General features: G+C 40.9%; 2 protein-coding genes across 2 annotated transcripts in view; both read left to right on the top strand.

Annotated features, from left to right (window-relative positions):
* The window catches only part of LOC137624278 (heterogeneous nuclear ribonucleoprotein U-like protein 1), a 148,455-nt gene that overhangs the window by 113,850 nt on the left and 14,477 nt on the right, over nucleotides 1-20,128 (top strand). The window contains exons 6-7 of the mRNA XM_068354820.1: nucleotides 3,556-3,678; nucleotides 19,154-19,405. Coding sequence (XP_068210921.1) covers nucleotides 3,556-3,678; nucleotides 19,154-19,405 — 375 coding nt within the window. The remainder of the gene's footprint in view (nucleotides 1-3,555; nucleotides 3,679-19,153; nucleotides 19,406-20,128) is intronic.
* LOC137624279 (uncharacterized) lies at nucleotides 3,742-12,850 on the top strand. The gene is made up of 2 exons (XM_068354822.1): nucleotides 3,742-10,710; nucleotides 10,992-12,850. Exon 1 carries the CDS (start codon nucleotides 6,765-6,767, stop codon nucleotides 9,126-9,128), a length of 2,364 nt encoding a protein of 787 aa, XP_068210923.1. The 5' UTR covers nucleotides 3,742-6,764; the 3' UTR covers nucleotides 9,129-10,710; nucleotides 10,992-12,850.

Raw genomic sequence — 20,128 nt, 5'->3', positions numbered from 1 at the left:
GCTGTCAAACAGTCGCCGGTAATACCAGAGGTTAACCCTCTGGCTATTGTCGACAGTTCACCAAGGTGTTCACTCTGATTTCATCTTGGGCTCACAGGAACGGCATCCGTCTCCTCCGTTATCTGGACGACTGGCTGATCTTGGCAGACTCGGAGTCGACCCTTCTTCGACACAGAGTCAGACTTCTAGAAATTTGCCAAGATCTGGGGATCATGGTAAATCTCGAGAAGTCCTCTCTGCAGCCTACGCAACGACTGGTTTACCTAGGCATGATTTTAGACTCCAATCTCCACAAAGCCTTTCCATCAGACGACAGGATAGCAAGGCTGAGGAACGTTGCAGAGCCCTTTCTCAGTCGGGAAGGACTTCCAGCCCATTCATGGTTACGTCTGCTAGGTCACCTATCCACCCTGGCCCGTCTGGTTCCCAACGGCTGCCTCAGGATGAGATCCCTACAATGGCGGCTCAAGTCCCGGTGGAATCAAGGCTCCGATTCCCCGGACTTTCTGGTCCCGGTAGGACCTGAGGATCAGACGGACCTGCGGTGGTGGCTCATGGATGAAAACCTTCGAAAGGGTGTAGATCTCGTCCCTCCCCCGGATTTGACACTGTTCTCGGACGTGTCATAAGAAGGGTGGGGGGCACACATTCTGAACCAAAGGACCTCAGGCCTCTGGTCAGAATCCGAAAAGTACCTACACATCAACCTGCTAGAAAGGAAGGCCGTATTCCTGGCCCTTAAAAAGTTCCAACAGGACCTGGCGGTCCACTCCGTGGTAGTGATGAGCGACAACACTACGGTAGTGGCTTATATCAACAAGCAGGGAGGTACATTTTCGAAATAGCTATCCCATCTTGCAGTAGAGATTCTGAGGTGGTCCGAAGTCCACTCGATATCACTATCAGCTCACTTCATTCCTGGCAAGAGGAATGTGCTCGCCGACACTCTGAGCAGGGCTTCGCAGATAGTGAGTACCGAATGGTCTTTGGATCCTCAGATAGCCAACAAAGTCCTGACTTTGTGGGGTTCCCCGACAGTGGACCTGTTTGCGACAGCCTTGAACTTCAAGCTGCCCCTGTACTGTTCCCCAGTCCCGGACCCCAAGGCTCTCTGGAAAGATGCCTTCCAGCAACTGTGGGACAACATCGACGTTTACGTCTTCCCACTGTTCTGTCTGATGAGAAGGGTACTCAACAAGACCAGACTATCGGTCAACCTTTCGATGACCTTAATAGCTCCGCTATGGAATCATGCGGAGTGGTTCCGTACCTTCTGCAACTCCTGACGGAACCCCCGCGAGAACTTCTCCCACGACACGAGCTACTCAGACAACCACATTGCAACATCTTCCATAAAGCCGTTGCGTCGCTTCGGCTTCATGCCTGGAGACTATCCAGCATCTCCTTACGGAGAGAGGCTTTTCGCAACAGGTTGCAGAGAGGATGTCTCGGCACCTGCGAAAATCCTTCGCGGGAGTCTACCAGGCAAAGTGGAAAGTCTTCTGTGGTTGGTGTCGTGGGAGGGGTATCTCTCCACTCGATGCCACTATTCCAGCAATAGCGGAGTTCCTGGTTTATTTGTGGGAAAAAATGCGCCTTTCAGTCTCAGCCGTGAAAGGCTATCGCTCAGCCTTAAGCCTGGCTTTTAGGCTGAAAGGAGTGGACATTTCCTCTTCGCTGGAACTCTCTTTACTCATACGCAGCTATGAGCTTACCTGCCCTCAGTCGGAAGTGAGACCCCCTCCTTTGAACGTGGTTCAAGTTCTCAGGGCTCTCAAGAGACCTCCCTTCGAACCATCACGCCAGGCCTCTGATCGCCACCTGATGTGGAAGACGGTGTTCCTACTCGCGTTGGCTTCGGCCAAACGAGTTAGAGAACTTCATGGTCTCTCATACGACATCGCCCATTCAAGGGGTAGGGGGGAGGTAACGTTCAAGTTTGTCCCTGAGTTTGTTGCCAAGACTCAGAACCCTGGATTTCCGGACCCACAGTTCGACTCCTTCAGGGTCACGAGTCTCCGTTCTGTAACAAGTGACCCAGACCATCTTCTATTATGACCAATTAGGAGTCTAAGGCAGTACTTGCAAAGAACAGCTGCAGTCCTTCCCCGTGTACAAGCGTTGTTTGTAAGCACGGGAAGGACTAAGAGGAGGGTCACCAAAAACACCATCTTGGCTTGGATTTGGCGAGTTATTCATCACGCCTTGAATCCAGACCCTCCTCCATCACGTCGCCCCAGAGCACATGACGTCCAGGGCATCGCAACTTCCCTGGCATTCAAGAGAAATTTGTCTGTGACACAGGTACTTCAAGCTCGGGTCTGGAAGCGTCAGACGACCTTCACTGCCCACTACCTGCAGGACGTGACCCACAGGAGCCTCGATACGTTCTCTATCGGCCCTGTGGTGGCAGCACAACAGCTGGTCTAACCTCAGGCTCCTTATTGGACAGGTAGCAGAAGGTTGAGGGCATTGTTACCCGGTCTCAGTCTGCATGAATGAAAGAGTATGTCTGGCCCTTACTTCTTTCTTCATCCTCCCCTCTCTTGGGGAAAGCAGCATCCTGGTCTCTGCATAGCTGACCTCAACCTCTGCAGGTAAACCATGCTCCCTTGTGTTCCTAGTATTAAATTAATACTGTCGTGTCCCCCATACCCTGACGAGGTGGTATTGGGAACGTCCTAACCTAGATTTCCATCTAAAGATCTCCAGGTCAACTTCCTAGGACGAGTCACACTTTTTCCTTCGCACACAAGCTCATGTAGGCCACTCGTTCCTTGCAGAGCAATGGAACTTGTGAGGTGCAGGGACTCCTTTTCTCGAAGTGCTGATTGCTCGAATTCTGGTTCCCCGGGTAAAGCCAAAGCCAGTAAGGCTGGGGACTTTCCACCCTTCCTAAGGGCAAGTCACCCTATGTAAATAGCGTGGTTTGTATTTCGGTTACGGAACAAATGACAAATTCGGAGATAATTTGTTTTTTTTCCTAACCATACAAACCTTAGCTATTTACGCATATTTGCCCGCCAGCCCTGTCCCCCAAGACAAGTCCTACCGCTAAGTGAAGTGAGACAACTCACCGGTGTGTGAGGGGGGAGGGGTAGCTAGCTACCTCTCCCCTACCCCTGGTAACTAGCGCAGGGGTAGTTAACCTTCGTTAAAATTCTAATGGCTCGTCATTTCAACTACGCCGAAAGTAATACCCTATGTAAATAGCTAAGGTTTGTATGGTTAGGAAAAATCCAAATTATTTTCGAATTTGTCATGTTTATAGATAAGATTTAAATTTATATTTGTTATAGATTTTTACTTCAATATATTTATATTTTTTTTTTATCATTACTATGAATATCTTTTTCCGAGTTTAATCAGGCCAGCTTTGTAATTGAGTGAGCTTTTACTCTTTGGGATGGTAAATCTCCTCATTTTACTACTACTACTAATAATAATAAAGATTAGTAATTCTATTTCCTAGTGTTTATGTTATGTTTAGATGTTGTTTGAAAGTACACATCCATCCTTCTTTGCTAATGAGCATCTGCAACTCTTGCCCAACAGGTGAACTTTGGTGCCGAAGACCCTTGGTTTACCCCATTGACGAGATATACATATGTGGGTCACATATCGCAGCAGGATAGGGTTTTGGGTGGACAAGGACCTGCCACAAGAGAGGAAGCTGAGGTAAGAGATCAGGATGTAATCAAATTACTCATGAATGCTTGCTATGTTTACCTCTAAAAGCCTAACGGCTGGTCTCCTATGAAACTTCTCATATTGTAATGTTAGGAAAACTATAAATTCGTTGAAGGTGGGCTGACATGCCAAAAAAATTACTGAAAAAATAATTAAATCTTTATCATTTACTCAGAGCCATGAATTAATATCATTCGGCCACATTTTCGTTTGTGGATAAAAGTAATTACACCAGCTGGCCGAGGCCTCAACTAGATTTGCGAAATTTGGCAAAGGCTGCTCCGCCAATGTGTGATGTCAATGAGAGACTTGACTCGGCCACCCAGTCTGTTTGCAGCTTATGTTTGAGCGATTTCCCTATAGATTTGGATGATGTAAACAAAGGAAACTGATTTCCTGTAACATATTGGTACTGATATAATATTTATCCTGAAGATAAAGTTGAGAAATTTTAATAGGAAAAGCAAATACGGCATGCGTACGTACGCCATTTTGATATGGTAGCGGGACCTTAAGATCAGCTGATCATAACCAAAGGTATACAAAATATTAAGTAATTCTTGATTTGTAAAATGCTTCCAAAATTGAAAAATAGCATACAAAAAATGTATTAATAGAGCATATGATATCCTATGAAACAGGGAAATGAAATAATGATAAACTAAAAATATTGATAAAATACAATTGAGATGATCGCCGAATCATGACGCATCATAATAGATCCACGGAAACTTCACTTTTTGAGTTCGATATACGTCACAATTGACTTGTGCAGTAAGGAATAAGATATTATGAAAGCAAAATAAGCTGAAAATAATTAGATAAGATTAATGCAAGGAAGGAAAATTGATGGGATAATGTTTTAAAATTTAAAGTAGAGAGGTGTTAATTTACGAACATGCAAGGATAAGAGCGAGAGAGAGAGAGAATGTATTTTAGTCATTTTTTGGCTTGAGCCATGTCATCCTGATGGAAGTTCCTCTAGGCAGCTTTCTACTTGGGATATTTCTATAAGTGATATACCAGAGAATTTTACCTGTAGCAAATATCCCAAAAGATATCATGAATGTAACAGGGACATGTTTAAATACAACCACGGCTATCCTTTCCCTGGTAGACTAAACCTTGTCTAGAAAGATATGGGATAGGATCGGTAACGTTGGAGAGCCGTTACAACTCCGATACCAATGTGTTAATGTAAATATGTACGCTGGTTGCCATTCCCTTTTGCAGTACTATTTTAGATAGTGCTTCTGTGAGTTTTTGTGGTTTTTGATCATGGATGCTTCTACTTCTGCTTATCAGCTTAAGTTGAGTACTTGGTGGTTTGTATTGGTTGAGAATTTTGTTTCCCTTCCTTTTATTTTTCCTGATGTGTGTTTTTTGGGCTCGAGGCATGTTGTCCTTTTGGAAGTTCCTCTAGGAACCTTTTTCCTTGGGATATTTCTGCGAGGAAGGCCTACCTGTAGATATTATAACAGAACTGAGTTTGTTCCAAGAGACCAACAGTAAGTAGGCAAAAGGAACGAATCCCTCAACCAGTGCCGCCTATCCAACAACTAATGCTCAGATAGATGAGAATGGAGCGCTGCCGACCAAAGTTGACAGTGGGCCGACCATCTACAAATTCCCAAGGGATTCCCTTTAAGGCGGCGGCTCCCAGCTACGACACATCAATAGCAAGAGAGGTAGGGTGTCCGCCACAAGAATCATACAAACCTGTGGCAAGAAGAGGAGGAGGGAGAAGCTTGTCTAGGCATAGACTAGGGAAGAGAAGCATGCAACAAAGCCAATGCCTAACCTAGAGTAATGGAAAAGTGTTATGGTATATACACAAAACACTTAAAACAGGCTAGCTAAGAAATTCATATAAAACACAAGAATTTGACCACGCGACCGAAGCGAATCATAAAAAGGCATCGCGAAAAATAAAAGGGGAAGACACGAAATTCTCACCAAAATAATCAAAATGTACTCAGTTTAAGCAGAGAAGCAGAAGTAAAAGCATCCGTAGTCAAAATCCTCCATAACTTTGAGAAAAACAAAGCAGAAACTTCCAAGCACTTTACCAAAATAGAGACTGTTAAAAGAATGGCAAACCAGTGTATCCCATATCCTTCTAGACAAGATAAACTCTATTCAGGGAAGGATAGCCATGGTTGTTTTACACGTCCCAGTTACATATATATCTTTCGGGATATTTGCTCCGGGGGTAGTAACCCCATGATACCTCTACGGGCAAAATTCTCTGGTATATCACACGCAGAAATATCCCAAGTAGAAAGCTGCTTATAGGAACTTCCTTCCGTTGCGTGGCCAAAGCCGGGAGCTCTTGATTTCAAATTCCTCAGTTTTTTATATGAATTTCTGAGCTAGCCTGTTTTAAGTGTTTTATATATATACTTTAACACTTTTTTTTATTATTATTATTATAGGTTAGGCATTTGCTTTGTTGCATGTATGTCTTCCTTAGTCTATGCCTCAGGCTAGCTTTTCCCCCCTCCCCCGCTTGCCACATAACTGTATGGTTCTTGTGGCAGACGGCACACCTCCCTTGCTATCGATGTATCATAGCTGGGAACTGCCGCCTTCTTAGCTAGCCTGTTTTAAGTGTTTTGTATATGTACTGTAACACTTTTTTTTTTTTTTTATTATTATTATAGATTAGGCATTTGCTTTGTTGCATGTATGTCTTCCCTAGTCTATGCCTTAGGCTAGCTTTTTAAACATAAGACTTACCCGGTAATTATATATAACTACCGGGTAAGTACGTTCAAAAATTTATTTTATAATGAAAATAACATTTTCCCCTCCCTCCCCTTCTTGCCACGTAACTGTATGGTTCCTGTGGCAGACGGCACACCTCCCTTGCTATCGATGCATCATAGCTGGGAACTGCCGCATTGAAGGGATCCCTTTGGGAGTTTGTAGATGCATGGATCACTGTCAACACTGTCAATGTTCCATTTTCCTCTATTCTGAGCCATAGTTTTTGTACTCTATATATAAATAAAAAAGAAAAAATTGTCTGACTGTAACATTGAAATTTTCTATCTTTACAGGTTGCTGACAGCATGGGTGCCCCCTATCTTCCTTCAGTGGAAATGAGGGATCTGTTTCCCAGGGCTGATTTGACCTCGGTGTATGGTCATCAGGTACCTGCGGGGCAACTCCCGACGGTACAGCTGGATATTGCAGATCAAGAAGTCCGGGACGCGCTTCAGGACATGAATCTGGTCGTTGAAAACACATCAGCAACCCCTTCTGTTTCATTGGACAAGGAAAGGATCTTACTGACTACGGAAGCCTCAAAGGACTCTAATGATAGTCAGAAGGTTATTACTACTCAAAGTACTAACACTGTGCCTGTCCCTGTCTTGGATTCTGCTATACCCGCTTCATCTTCGACTCCTCTACCGACTTCGACTGCCCCTTTGTTCCCTGGTTATTTAAAGTGTATGGCTTCCAGGAAAGCATTCATGGAAAATATTCAAGCTAAGCATAAGAAGTCTCAAGCGTCTTTGGAGGCGAAGATTGAGGAAATCATATTCGATAAGGGTAAGGCTCACACTTTATTAGTGAAGGAGCTAGAAACAGCTAAGTTTACCAACATTCAGCTTTCTTTTGGCAGGAAGCAAGCAACCTATGTAGCTCCAAAGGATACTGTCTTTCCCTTTGCCTCGAAAAGTCTGGAGGCAGTCAAGAAGGCAGTAATGGAGAATAAGTCAGTAATGGAGAATAAGTCTCTACCAATGCTAGAGGAATGCAAGCCCGTAATTCATGCTCACCTGTTTGATTCCGACTGTTGGGAAGATGTCCATCATACCTTTTCAGTTGGTAAACTCGATAATAGTGTAGGAATTAAGCAGGTTAATGAGAATCTGCGCAGAATTCCAGAATCTCTCTTGAAAAAAGAATTGGAGGCCAAAGAAAGACTGGCGACATCCTTGTCACACCAGCTTCACTTGGAAATGCTCATTGAGAACTATTCCAAAACGGACCTCTTCACGGCTTTAGCCAAGACTCACCTAGCTACATTCCATCGTGATCTGCATGCGTTCTTTTTAGCCAGGAGAGCCTGCAGGAGGCACGTCCTATCATCGCCAACTATTAGGTATGAGCTTAAAATGTTGATTGACTCTCACATCTGGGGGAAAGATCTGTTTCCCCAGAGAGTGGTGCAAGAAGTCATGGACAAGGAGGCGAAGAATGAGGCCTTACAACAGGCACCAACGTCCAAGGCTCCACCTGTCCTAAGTCTATCGGACTGTTCGATTAAGAACCCTTGGCGTTGTGCAGAACACATGGTTCTAAGGGAGGGGTACCTTCATATTGGTGATGGGCTAGGTTCTAAACCGGTATCGGATTTGGAGTTTTATCCCTCTATGGATAATTACCCTCACTGCTATGTGCGGTTGAATTCTGAGGCGTTTATTAGAGATCATACCATTCCAAAGGAGAGGATGATAATCGAATATGATCATGGTAAGGCTCACACACTATTGGTGAAGGATCCAAAAACAGCTGAGTTTACCAGCCCTCGGCTTTTTGCTTTTGGCAGAAAGAAAGCGACTGTTGTAGCTCCAAAGTACACTGTCTTTCCCTTTGCCTCGAAAAGTCTGGAGGTAGTCAAGAAGGCAGTAATGAAAGGTAACTCTCTACCAATGCTAGAGGTGTACGAGCCTGGTTTTCTTGCTCTCCCATATGATTCAGGCAGTTGGGAAGATGTCCAACATACCTTTACAGTTGGCAAACTAGATAAAACTGTAGGAAGTGACCAGTTTAAAGTTAGACTTCCCAGAATTTCAGAATCTCATTTGAAAATGGAATTCGAGGCCAAAAAAAGACTAATGGCATCCTTGTCACACCAGACTTACTTGGAAGTGCTCATTAAGAACTACTCTGAAACTGACCTCTTCACAACTCTAGCCATGACTCATCTAGCTAACTTCCGTCGTGATCTGCATGCATTCTTTTTAGCCAGGAGAGCCTGCAGGAAGCACGTCCTATTATCGCCAACTGTTAGGTTTGAGCCTAAAGAGTTGATTGACTCTAACATCTGGGGGAAAGATCTGTTTCCCCAGAGGGTGGTGCAAGAAGTCATAGACAAGGCAGCTCACGAAAACAAGAGCCTTATACAAAATTGGGATATTTCCTTTAAGGGGAAATTTCCCCCTGGAAAAGGACCCTTTAAAAGCAAAAAGACCTTTACTGCCACTACTGCCACAATACCACAGACCATGTATACAGTTCCTCAGCAGTATGTTACACAGTCCCCAAACTTCAATCCCGTTTACAAACGGGCCACATTTTGCCCCGTTGGAGCTCAGGGAAGAAGTGCGAGTGAAAGAGGAAAATCTGGAAGAGGTGGCCAGCCCAAGGGCCGAGGAAATAGAGGTAGAACAAATGAAGGAGCGGGACCTTCGAAACAACAATGAGATTCTGAAAAAGGGAAGACTATGGGTCAGAGATCAATGGAACGTCGATCCTTGGGCTCACAGCTTAATCACAAAAAGACTAGGCTGCAAATGGAGACAGAAACTGCCAGAGTTCAGGAGATTCTTCCAGCCCACAACATCTTTCCTGGAAGAATATATGCTAGATCTTCTCCAGAGGGGAGTTATCCATTGCACGGAATTCATGAATTTTCAAGGGCGGCTATTTTGCATGCTAAAGAAAGATTTGAACACTTGGAATAACACTGGACTCGTCCCCTCTAAACAAGTTCATTCAGAGCGACAAGTTCCAGATGCTTACTATCTCGCAAATACAGACCCTACTACCCCAGGGTGCCTACTCCGTCTCCATAGATCTTACCGATGCTTATTGGCATCTTCCGATAGGTCGGCACTTCTCCCCCTACCTTGTCTTCAGACTGGCAAGAAAGGCCTACGTATTCAAAGTTATGCCCTTCAGACTTGGATTTTCACAAAACTAGCTGAGACTGTTGTCCAACAACTCAGAGACAAAGGTCTTCAAGTTATGGTATACCTCAACGACTGGTTGGTGTAGGCTGCGTTGAAGTCATGCTTGAAGTTTCTTCTATCTCTGGGCTTCCAGATCAACCTCACAAAGTCCAGATAAACTCCAGCTCAAGAATTCCAGTGGCTAGGTGTCATGGGTAGATACAATACTTTTAAGGGGTATGTTTTAAAAGTAAAAAATATCTATTCCCAAAGTGTGAGCAGCGAGAAGAGATTTGACTACTGTAAGGTTTGGTCGAACCTGTCATCACTTGTGACATCAGCATTTAGAAGTAAACCGAGCCTCGACAAAGAGTGCTTGCAGCGATAAAGGGACTGTCCTGTTTTAACTAAGATGTCATTGCCTTAATCAGTGGAGTCAGCATATTTTGAGAAACCGATCCAGAAGGATATCCTTGTTTATGAAATATGTCATCATGGGTAGACATGTGCTGCGCTCTTGTTATGACTTGCACAAGGTCCAGATTGCATCAGAAATTTGTTGTAGAAGCTTCCATGATGTGATTGAAGTGGGTGTTTTTGAGGAGACCAATCGAAACGCAGAATTGTCAAAAGAATGCCTTCTATGGAAATAACTACTGCCCACTGTAATTAACTCTGCCCATACATGGGTATATAAACTTCTAAGAAGAGTGTGTGCAGGGATATGGGAAATGACATAAGACAAGAGAGGAACTATTCTTGCCGAGATAAAGAGCAGAGTAGACTAGTGTGTGATAGAGCCAGTTTTCAACCTTCTCTTCAGACTACAAACGCTTATCTCCAAAATCCTGTTATGGCTGAGAAGAAGAGACAATTTGAAGCAGCCAGCCCTCCCTGCTTGTGACAAAAAGATGCTAACACTGCCTGCAGCCTAGCCTTAGCTCAACACTATCATTGAATTCTTTGAGAACGCTTCGGACATCCCATCTTGATGCCAACCTTTTGGTCATCTTGCCAGTTTCGTCTGAACTTTGGCCGCCCTTCTGCTACGTTCTCAAAACCTGAAGCCTCCGTATCAGTATCGTCTCAGCAGCTGCAGAAAACTATTTCTTAAGTATTTCTACCTTACCAACTGTTCCCCTTTCTATTAATGTTTTTGATTGATTTGATTTGTCAGTTAAAGTAATCAAAGAAATAACATTGATTTTCTTTATAAGTTTGTGAATAAATGTGATGTGTTTTTTGTGAATTTCTTTTTAGATTCCTTCCCCATGTTTTATTTGGCTGTTGTTATACAATTTTAGTTTAAATATTAAAAGAACCTGTTATGATTTTAAGATCGTAACATTAGCTCTGCACTGGGATTTGAAATCACACATCCTTTCTCTCCCTCAGGACAGAAGGAAGGAAATAGCAAGATTGGTCAGGTGTCTTCTTCATTCGAAAATGATCACCAGACGTCATCAGGAAAGAGTCTTGGTTTTGCTACAGTTTGCAGCAGTTACAAACCCTATTTTGAAAGCAAGACTCAAAGAGGCCAACAGAGTTTGGAGAATAATGGCATCAAACACTCAAAGAGATTATCACCACAAAAACCCAGCTTTGCTGTACAAGCAGCTCAAGCCGTGGTCCATTGCCAAGAGCCTGTCGACACATTCCCCTGCGGTTTCCTCCTCCATCAGTGATGATTCACACGGATGTTTCGGAAAATGCTTAGGGGGTCATACTCCCTCCAAGAAAGTACAGGGTCAGTGGTCAGTCATGTTTCAGCAATTTCATATCAACATTTGGAAACTATGGCAGTGTTTCTCTCTCTGAAGAGGTTGAACCCCAAGAGGAACTCCCACATCAGGTTGGTTCTCGACAGCGAGACTATAGTCCACTTCATTAACAGACAGAGTTCGAGATCTCCACAGATTAATCACATAATATTAGCCATTCTCACTTTGTCGAAAGAGAGGAATTTGTATCTCTTTGCAATTCATTTAGAAGGAGTTCGCAATGCGTCGGCGGACGCTCTATAAAGATTCAAGTTTTTGGAAACAGATTGGTCTCTGGACAGAAGAAATCTATGTTTCATTCTAGAGCAAGTCCCAGAACTGCAAATAGATCTCTTGCTAGCTTCCCTGTAACGTAGCACCGAATTGAGACCCGGAAGCAGTGGGGATAGATGAGATGGACAAACTACTGACCTTCAAGGGGACAACAGCATTAGTGAGTGTTATGTCTGGGATGAATCCAATGGGCATTGTGGAGTAAATGAACTTGGTTCTTGTGTTCTTGACTATATCCATAAAGTTTGTGAAACTGGTAAGAAGGATATTATTCTTTATTCAGACAATAGCGGTGGTCAGCAGAAAAACAAGTTTATGTTAGCGCTCTATTTATATGCAGTAAATAATCTGGACGTTGATTCCGTAACTCACAAGTTTCTCATTAAAGGATATTCCCAGAATGAGGGCGATTCAGCTCACTCGTTGATTGAAAGGCAAGTCAAGCGAGTCCTTAAGAGTGGACCAATCTATGTTCCAGAAACATTTATAACCGCTATTCGAATGGCAAGAAAAAAAGGAGAGCCTTTTAAGGTGAAAGAATGTGATTATGAATTCTTCTTGAACATTAAAGTTTTGGCTAACGAAATTGGTCCAATGATGAACATGAAGGAGCCTAAAATTTCTGAAGTGAAAATATTGAAAGGTACTAAAGAATTTCCAAATTCAGTATTCTACAAACATTCTTATAATGAAAATTTCAAGGAAGCAACTGTTCCCAAGAAAAAAATGTGAGAAGGAACCTTTACAATTCCACCATGCTTGGTCACAAACCAGGTATAACATCCAGGAAGAAGATGATCTTGATTTGTGCAAGAGAAGCCTCATTCCTAATCCTTATAAGAGGTTTTATGAGAATCTGTAATTTTTTGATGATCTTTAAGAGAATATTGATTAATGTTTTTATTTTGATCATTCAGTAAAAAAAAGGAACGCCTCAAATACAGAGGTACAACAACTTTATTTACTTTATTTTGTTCACAAAGTTTATGATTATGTGAACTGTTACTTGTGTAATAACAGTTGTTTATTTCCTTTATTTATTTCTCCTTTTGTTGTAATATAGTCATAACTTCAAATACAACAGTGGAAAATGTGTATATTTCCTGCAATAACGTCATAATTCCTAATCTATTTTTCAAATAGGCACAAAGCATGTTTATAATAAATGTATTTTTTAATATGAGATGTCATGTACTACATTTAATCATGAAATAAAAATCATCGTTGCTAAATACCTCGTTTAAAGTTCCGTGGGGGACTGTATTACATAATTGAAAGTTTATTTTGCTTCTGAAAAGTAGCATTTTTTGAGTTATGTCAGTGTTGAAATGAATGAGCGAAATGATGGTGGAAAAGCTGTGGATAAAAAAAGAGGAAGTTAGCCAGATCCTCGATGAAGTTCAAGGTTTAAATTCAAGGACGTATTGTTAATTTTGAAACTGAGCAGGAAACAAATTAGGCACATGATAAGCTACAAGGATTGGTTAGTCTTAGTGTTTCTCAAGGAAAATAAAAAATGCAGCCAAAAATAATAATCTGCAATGCTGGCAAAGATGAAAATCTTGAAACACTAGTCGAACATATTATTGACAGAAATGACTACCTACAGGCGGTTGAAAGGGTTAAGGACAAAATGAGTGTTATCTTCACCAACCAGCTGGCGGGGAGACCACTCACTATGTCTTGAAGTGCGATCTGGAAGTACGTGCACTCTTTCGTAAAAAAGGTGACAAGCTGAACTTAAGGTGGGTAGACACAATGTTTATGAGATACCATGCCTTGATGTGCTATCACTGCTTGAAGTTTGATCATAAGAAAGAAAATTGTCCTGCCAATACAAGGGGTGAGGCTCCAAGGTGCTACAAATGTGCAGGCACACATGAGGGGCATTCCTGTCATTCCTCAATGTGTAGATGTTCAAATTATCAGGCTACAAAGAGATGGGATGATCACGTTAGTAGTATGTTTTGTCCAATTTTTGCTGCAGAGCTAACAGGGAGGAAAAGTAACACTGACCATGGATACTATACAGTAGTCCATTTCTTTTAGCGAGGCATATTTGCACCGACTCGCAGCGGTGCCCTTTTAGCTTGGAAAAATTACCTGATCGCTGATTGGTTGGACAAGACAATTCTAACCAATCAGCGATCAGGAAACTCTTCCGAGCTAAAAGGGCACCGCTGCGAGTCGGTGCAAATCTGCCTCGCTAAAAGAAATGGACTATAGTGCTCTGGGGGTTAAATGTGGACTTAGAAATTTGCAGTCAGCTAGTAATAAGACTGGAATCTTGGTTCCTTTCATCCAGTATCGAATTCGACATTTCAATCAAAGGCTTTTGAAAGTGTTGTTCTATTACAACTTAATAATCACTTAATTGTTGTTGGAGTGATTCCCCACTAAGACAGTGCTATGTTCTGTGGTGAGTTACATGCGTCGAATTCTGGATACCGGAAAAGGCTGATTATGGATCCTACTAGACTCGAGGGCCACCTTTGATACGGTAGTGCTTTAGGACTGAGCGTATTGGTATTGAGGGGATGGCTATCTCATATCTGAAGAGCTATCTTGAGGGCAGAACTTATTGTATACAAATAATAGACAAATTTTCTGACTTGAGACCTTTGACGAGGGTAGTGCCTCAGGACAGTGTACCTGAGACCAATTCTTCTCTTGATTTACATGGAGGACTTGTCTGCAGTACTTGAGAAATATGGAGTGAAATTTAAGCGATTTGCTGGTGACACACTTATATCACTGACTGAAAGACAACTGAGTGCTATTATATTGGACATAAAACAGTGGATAGACTCGATGTAATTGAAACTGAATTAGGACAAGACTTCAGTGTTTGTTTGTTGGCCATGGGATGGAATTTGAAACACTTAATATGCAAACACTGAGCGTAAATAATATAGGTATTGTAGTGTGCAAGCGGGCAAAGAACCTTGGTGTATCATTAGACAATGAATTGTTAATGAAGGAACAGATAAACAATACAGTAAGAATAGCTGGCTATCATTTAAGAAATATAGCATTTTTGAGGAAGTACTTAGATGATGAATCTATGAGAAAGCTTATTTTATGTAGTGAGTAAACTGGACTATGGTAATTCTATATACTATTGTCTTACCAATTACTTGTTGAGGAAGCTTCAATTGATCATGAATCGTGCTGCAAGGCTGATAAAGGGTCAGTCGTTGAGGGAACGAATAACTCCGGTATTAATAGAACTGCATTGGCTTCCGGTCAAGGCACGAATTGTGTACAGTATAAGCAATGCATTATGGTGTATCAGGCATTAAAGTTTGGTAAGCCCCAGTATACGAGAGATATGCTTGGAGACTTTAGATATTGACATTGTCATTTTTAGTGTACCTCGTCTTTATAAACTTCCTACTTATGTTAAATTGGCTCATACTGTGAGCATCTTTAAGATGAGGCTGAAAATGCACCTCTTCACTGCATCTTTTGATTTGGAGAATGAATTGATCAAAGAAGACTTTGTACTGCAGAAATTTTGCATGGGGTCCTTGGAGAGCCGCCATGTCGTGGCTGAAAGCCTCGTGAAGCCTTCACTCAAGTAACTTGAGTAAGTGTGTGTGCGCGCTTGCGGGCGAAGGGAATTTTACAAGGAAGGATTTTGGATGTCTTTTTAGTCCATACGCAGAGATTCCATTTGCTCTTTGGTTGAGCGATTTAGTTTAAGCATTTAGAGTTCTGATGATCTAGTCTAACTTATTCTTAGACTGGTTTAACGTGTTACTGTTTACTACATCCGCTGGAAGCCCATTCCAAGTATTTGCTATTTTGTATGTAAAGAAATTGCCACATTGATGGTATTGCATCTTTTCATTTCCAGTTTGTATCCGTTACCTGTGGACTGATTTGTGCTAAGTGTGAATGGTTTGTTTTAATCTACATTTGTTATTCCTTTTAAGAATTTCAAATGCCTCTATTAACTGTCCCCTTAGTCATCGAGTTTGTAGATCAAATAAGTTCAAACGTTCCATCCTCCGTCTGTATCCAAATTGCCTTAGTGTTGGAACTAGTTTGGTAACCCGAGCTTGTACTACTTCCAGTCTATCTATATCCTTCTGAATACTTGGAACCCAGAATTGGTCTCTGTATTCTAGATGAAGTCTTACTAGTGATGTGTATAGCTGTAGTACAGTGTCTTTGTTTCTTTATTTAAATTTTCTCTATGTAACCTATTATTTTCTGTGCTTTCTTTTCAACTTTTATGCTCTTTAGTGAACTTCAAATCCTTGCTGATGTTAATACCAAGATCTTCCTCCTGGTCCACACTTTCATGTTCATTACCCAGCAGTGAGTCATCTGATTGTGGGTTACTATACCCTATGTACATGACTACATTTTCCCCAAGATGAGAAGCATTTTCCATCATCTGGAACATTCTCCCAGCCTCATTAGATTCTTTCCTAGGGCTTCTATGTCTTCTGAGTTCGCAGCATTTATGTCCTGTTTAGTATCGTAAGCAAATTTGGCTATTCTACTAGTTAATCTTAGATTTATGTCAATAATGTAGATTAGAGATAGCAATGGTTCAAGGGCAGATCCTTGAGGTACAGTACTCTGCTTGTAACAGCTGCCCACTCTGAAGCTTCTCTTTTGATTACAACTCTCTGTTTTCTGTTTGTTAGCCAATCTTCGATACATTTAGTTGGCTCGTCAATGATGCCTAGTGCTCTAATTTTGACAATTCATTTTTTATGAGGAGCTTAGTTAAAAGCCTTTTGATAGTCTAGCTATATGATGTCTATTACCCTGCTTTTGTCATAAATGTTAAACGTGGAAAAATTCCAAGTTTTGTCATACATGATCTCTTGTCTAAAATAAATAAATGAATATATATATATATATATATATATATATATATATATATATATATATATATATATATATATATATATATATACACACAGACACACAGTGGTACCTTTACATACGAATGTCCCAACATACGAATTTTCCAACATTCGAAGTATAAAATTCGACCAAATTTCTGCCTCGACATCCGAAGTGTTGCTCCAACATACGAAGTAAACATTACGCCATCGAGCGTTGAGTGCTCAGTTCTCTGTTCTTGTGTGTATCGTGTGGTTGTCCTCTGTTTGGTCTGTTATTAACAGTGCTTATTTTCTTCCTTTTCTCAATTTCCTTTTTGATTTTATCTATAATCATGGTGCCTAAGAAGCTAAGTTTCAGTACAAGAAGAAGGCAATTCTTTCATTAGAATTGAAGCAAGAAATTATAGAAAAACATGAGAGCAGTGTGCATGTGAGTGATACTGTATGGCTACACAATATGGCCGGAATAGGCCTATGATCTCGAGGATCATCAAGCTGAAGGCAGCCATTAAAGCAAATAACCATCGAAGGGGATCACCATTATTACAAGACATCTTAGCAATACCCTGGAAGAGATAGAACGCCTTTTGTTGATAGGGATAAAGAACAAAGAGATTGTTGGCAACGATCATTTGTGAGAAGGGCCAGCGTGATGAACAGAAAGAAAGAAAAAAGTGAAGCAAAGAAAACCAAGATAGCATTAACAAGCTCTTTTAAATAAGACCTCTCTCTTTTTCTGTTTCTCTCTAAACATAGCATTAACATGTTCTTTAAATAAAATTCTCTCTCTCTCTCTCTCTCTCTCTCTCTCTCTCTCTCTCTCTCTCTCTCTCTCTCTCTCTCTCTCTCGTTCTTCTTCGCTGTTATAGTGTTAGATACGTCTATTATTTTTTTTTCCGAGAGAGAGAGATTAAACAAAAATGTGTTTAGAGTACATATGATTTTTAACAGCGTCAGCGAGTTGAAAAACAATTAAATATAACTAAGAAAGTAATAACAGCTAATCTGAATTCCTTTATTAACTAAAACAAATATTGATACAAACACACTCGTGTGCGTATGCACACACACACACACACAGGTGCAAGAATTGCTACACAGTAAGAGAGACGGTCGGGGAGGAGGTAGAGATGGTGACTGCGATAACATACCGTAACTCGTCACAAAGTGATGAAAATAAAAAATCAAAAGAAAAAAATGTAAAAAATATGAAATATGAAAATAAAAAAATAATTAAATAAGCTAAGTTAGATTAAAATTTCCGTAGTGTAAGTTACGGTATGTTATTGCAGTCACCATCTCTACCTCCTCGCCGATCGTGTCTCCTCGTGCGTGTGTGTGTGTTTGCGCATATGCACACGAGTGTGTTTGTATCACTATTTGTTTTAGTTAATAAAGGAATTCAGATTCGCTGATATTGTTTTTTTAGTTACATTTAACTGTCTTTCAACTCGTTAACGCTGTTAAAAATCATATGTACACAACACATTTTTGTTTAATCTCTCTCTCTCTCTCTCTCTCTCTCTCTCTCTCTCTCTCTCTCTCTCTCTCTCAGAAAAAATTAATTGACATCTCTAACACTAACAGTGAAGAAGAACGAGAGAGAGAGAGTATTTATTTAAAGAACATGTTATCAACATGTCTACCTTCTCGCCGATCGTCCGTCTCCTCCTGGCGTAGCAAATCCTACACCTGCGTTGGCCTGTCTCTAAGGTAAAGTGGCAATAAAACACATTTTTTATGTATTATTTCTTTATAATTATCTTTTTTACATGCTTCTTTCATATTATGCAGTTATGTTATTGTTGTGTGTAATTATGTGTAGCCATTTATTAAGGATTAATTATGGCTTTTTAGGCTGGAACGAATTAAATGAATTACCATGTATTCTTATGGGAAAATTCGTTTCTACATCCAAACATTTTCTACATCCGAAGTCGGTTGTGGAACAAATTAAATTCGTATGTAGAGGTACCATTGTATATATGTATATATAATGTATATGTGTGTATGTATGTATGTACACATACATACATATTTTTTATTCTGTAGTGTTTGTTAACAACGCAGTCAAACAAGACCTTTTTTTTTTTTTTTTTTTTTTTTTTCAATGTATTGAATTACGAAGAATCTCTATAGCTGCGAGGTTTGCTTGGGCGTCCATTCATCACGTGTTTTCTTAATAATTCACCTTTTGGGAAGAAGTACTCTACAGGGAAATATTTTCACTTCGCGTATTCGAGCATCCTGCTACAACACACCTGTTAGTCATTACAATGCATAAAATCATTCCTAACAAGCAAAACCTTCTGTTCTGGCAAACCTAGATTGATTGCATACATCCCTTCTTGCCGAATTCTCCATGTGACGTCAGAGGTATTTACCGCTCAGTAGCCGAAACGGAATGACATAAAGTGTAAAGATGTATTTTGAAAAGCCCGGCGATAAAGCTCTTGATACAAAATACAAAATAACGCGGCAGTTGATCTAAACAAAACCCAATCACTTTGTTTCTGTTGGAGTAGCTCTTTTTAATAGAAAGAAGTTGTTTTTACCATGTCAGCCCTCCTTTAAAAATGAATTCTAATATATGTGCAAAAGAAAAGGTTAAGTCATGAGAAATATTATTCAACAGGTCATCATGATGGTTGGTCTGCCTGCGTGTGGAAAAACCGTTTGGGTGGAGAAATACTGCAAAGAAAATCCCGAGAAGAAATATTGTGTTCTTGGGACGAACTTCTTGATTGACAAGATGAAGGTCAATGGACTTCCCCGTAAACGGAACTACTCAGGACGCTGGGATGTGCTTATTGAACGTTGTACAAAGTGCCTCAACAAGCTGCTGGAAATGTCGTACAAGCGCAGACGTAACTTCATCATTGATCAGGTAAGGTAGATTGGAATTGTGTGAAGGTAAAAGAGAAAAAGGATGTTTTCAGTTGAAGTCTCAGTTACAATAAAATAGCTAAAATTTCCATTCATGGAATGGCAGACTTTTCAAGGCATTGTGCCTTCAAAGGCTAACAGTACAAGGATCTTTCTGGAACCTTACTGGTTTAATGCCAACAGTGCAAGAACCTTGTCATAATCTAACTGGTTTGCAGACTTGTCTATTGATAACAAGAAGGTAAGTTGAGCAAAAGAGGACAGCTGTATGTAGGGTTTTGAATCGCCGTCCGACACGCCCAAGTAAGTCCACTAATGGTGTTTTGCCTTTCAGATTTAAAAGGTAAGTGTTCTGGGATTTTCAGGTATCATTTTCATCATATCAAAAAGGTAGGTGCGACTTTTGTTTTATCAGTCTCTGTCCCCAAGCTGGAAAATGTATTCAAGGTAAGTGTGAGAGTTGTTATAGAAGATATTTACAGACAGTAGTCAATACAATTAGGAAGCAGTATTTTGATACTGTTATGAATATGTAGGTATGTCTGGTCTTGAGTGCCAGTCACACTGTCAACTTATGATAGGTGTTTAGAGGAGGAATTTTTTTAGCGCTGCAGGATTCGTTTCTTCGGATGACAAACCGGATGGGGGACCTATTGTACAAGCAATGATACCGTGGAATGGAGGGACGATGGTAAGTTGAACAGGAGTGACATGTTTAACAATA

The sequence above is a fragment of the Palaemon carinicauda genome, chromosome 31, assembly GCF_036898095.1.
Source record: "Palaemon carinicauda isolate YSFRI2023 chromosome 31, ASM3689809v2, whole genome shotgun sequence".
Classification (NCBI taxonomy): domain Eukaryota; kingdom Metazoa; phylum Arthropoda; class Malacostraca; order Decapoda; family Palaemonidae; genus Palaemon; species Palaemon carinicauda.
The sequence above is the reverse complement of the archived record's forward strand: the minus strand, read 5'-3'. Positions and strand labels throughout refer to the sequence as shown.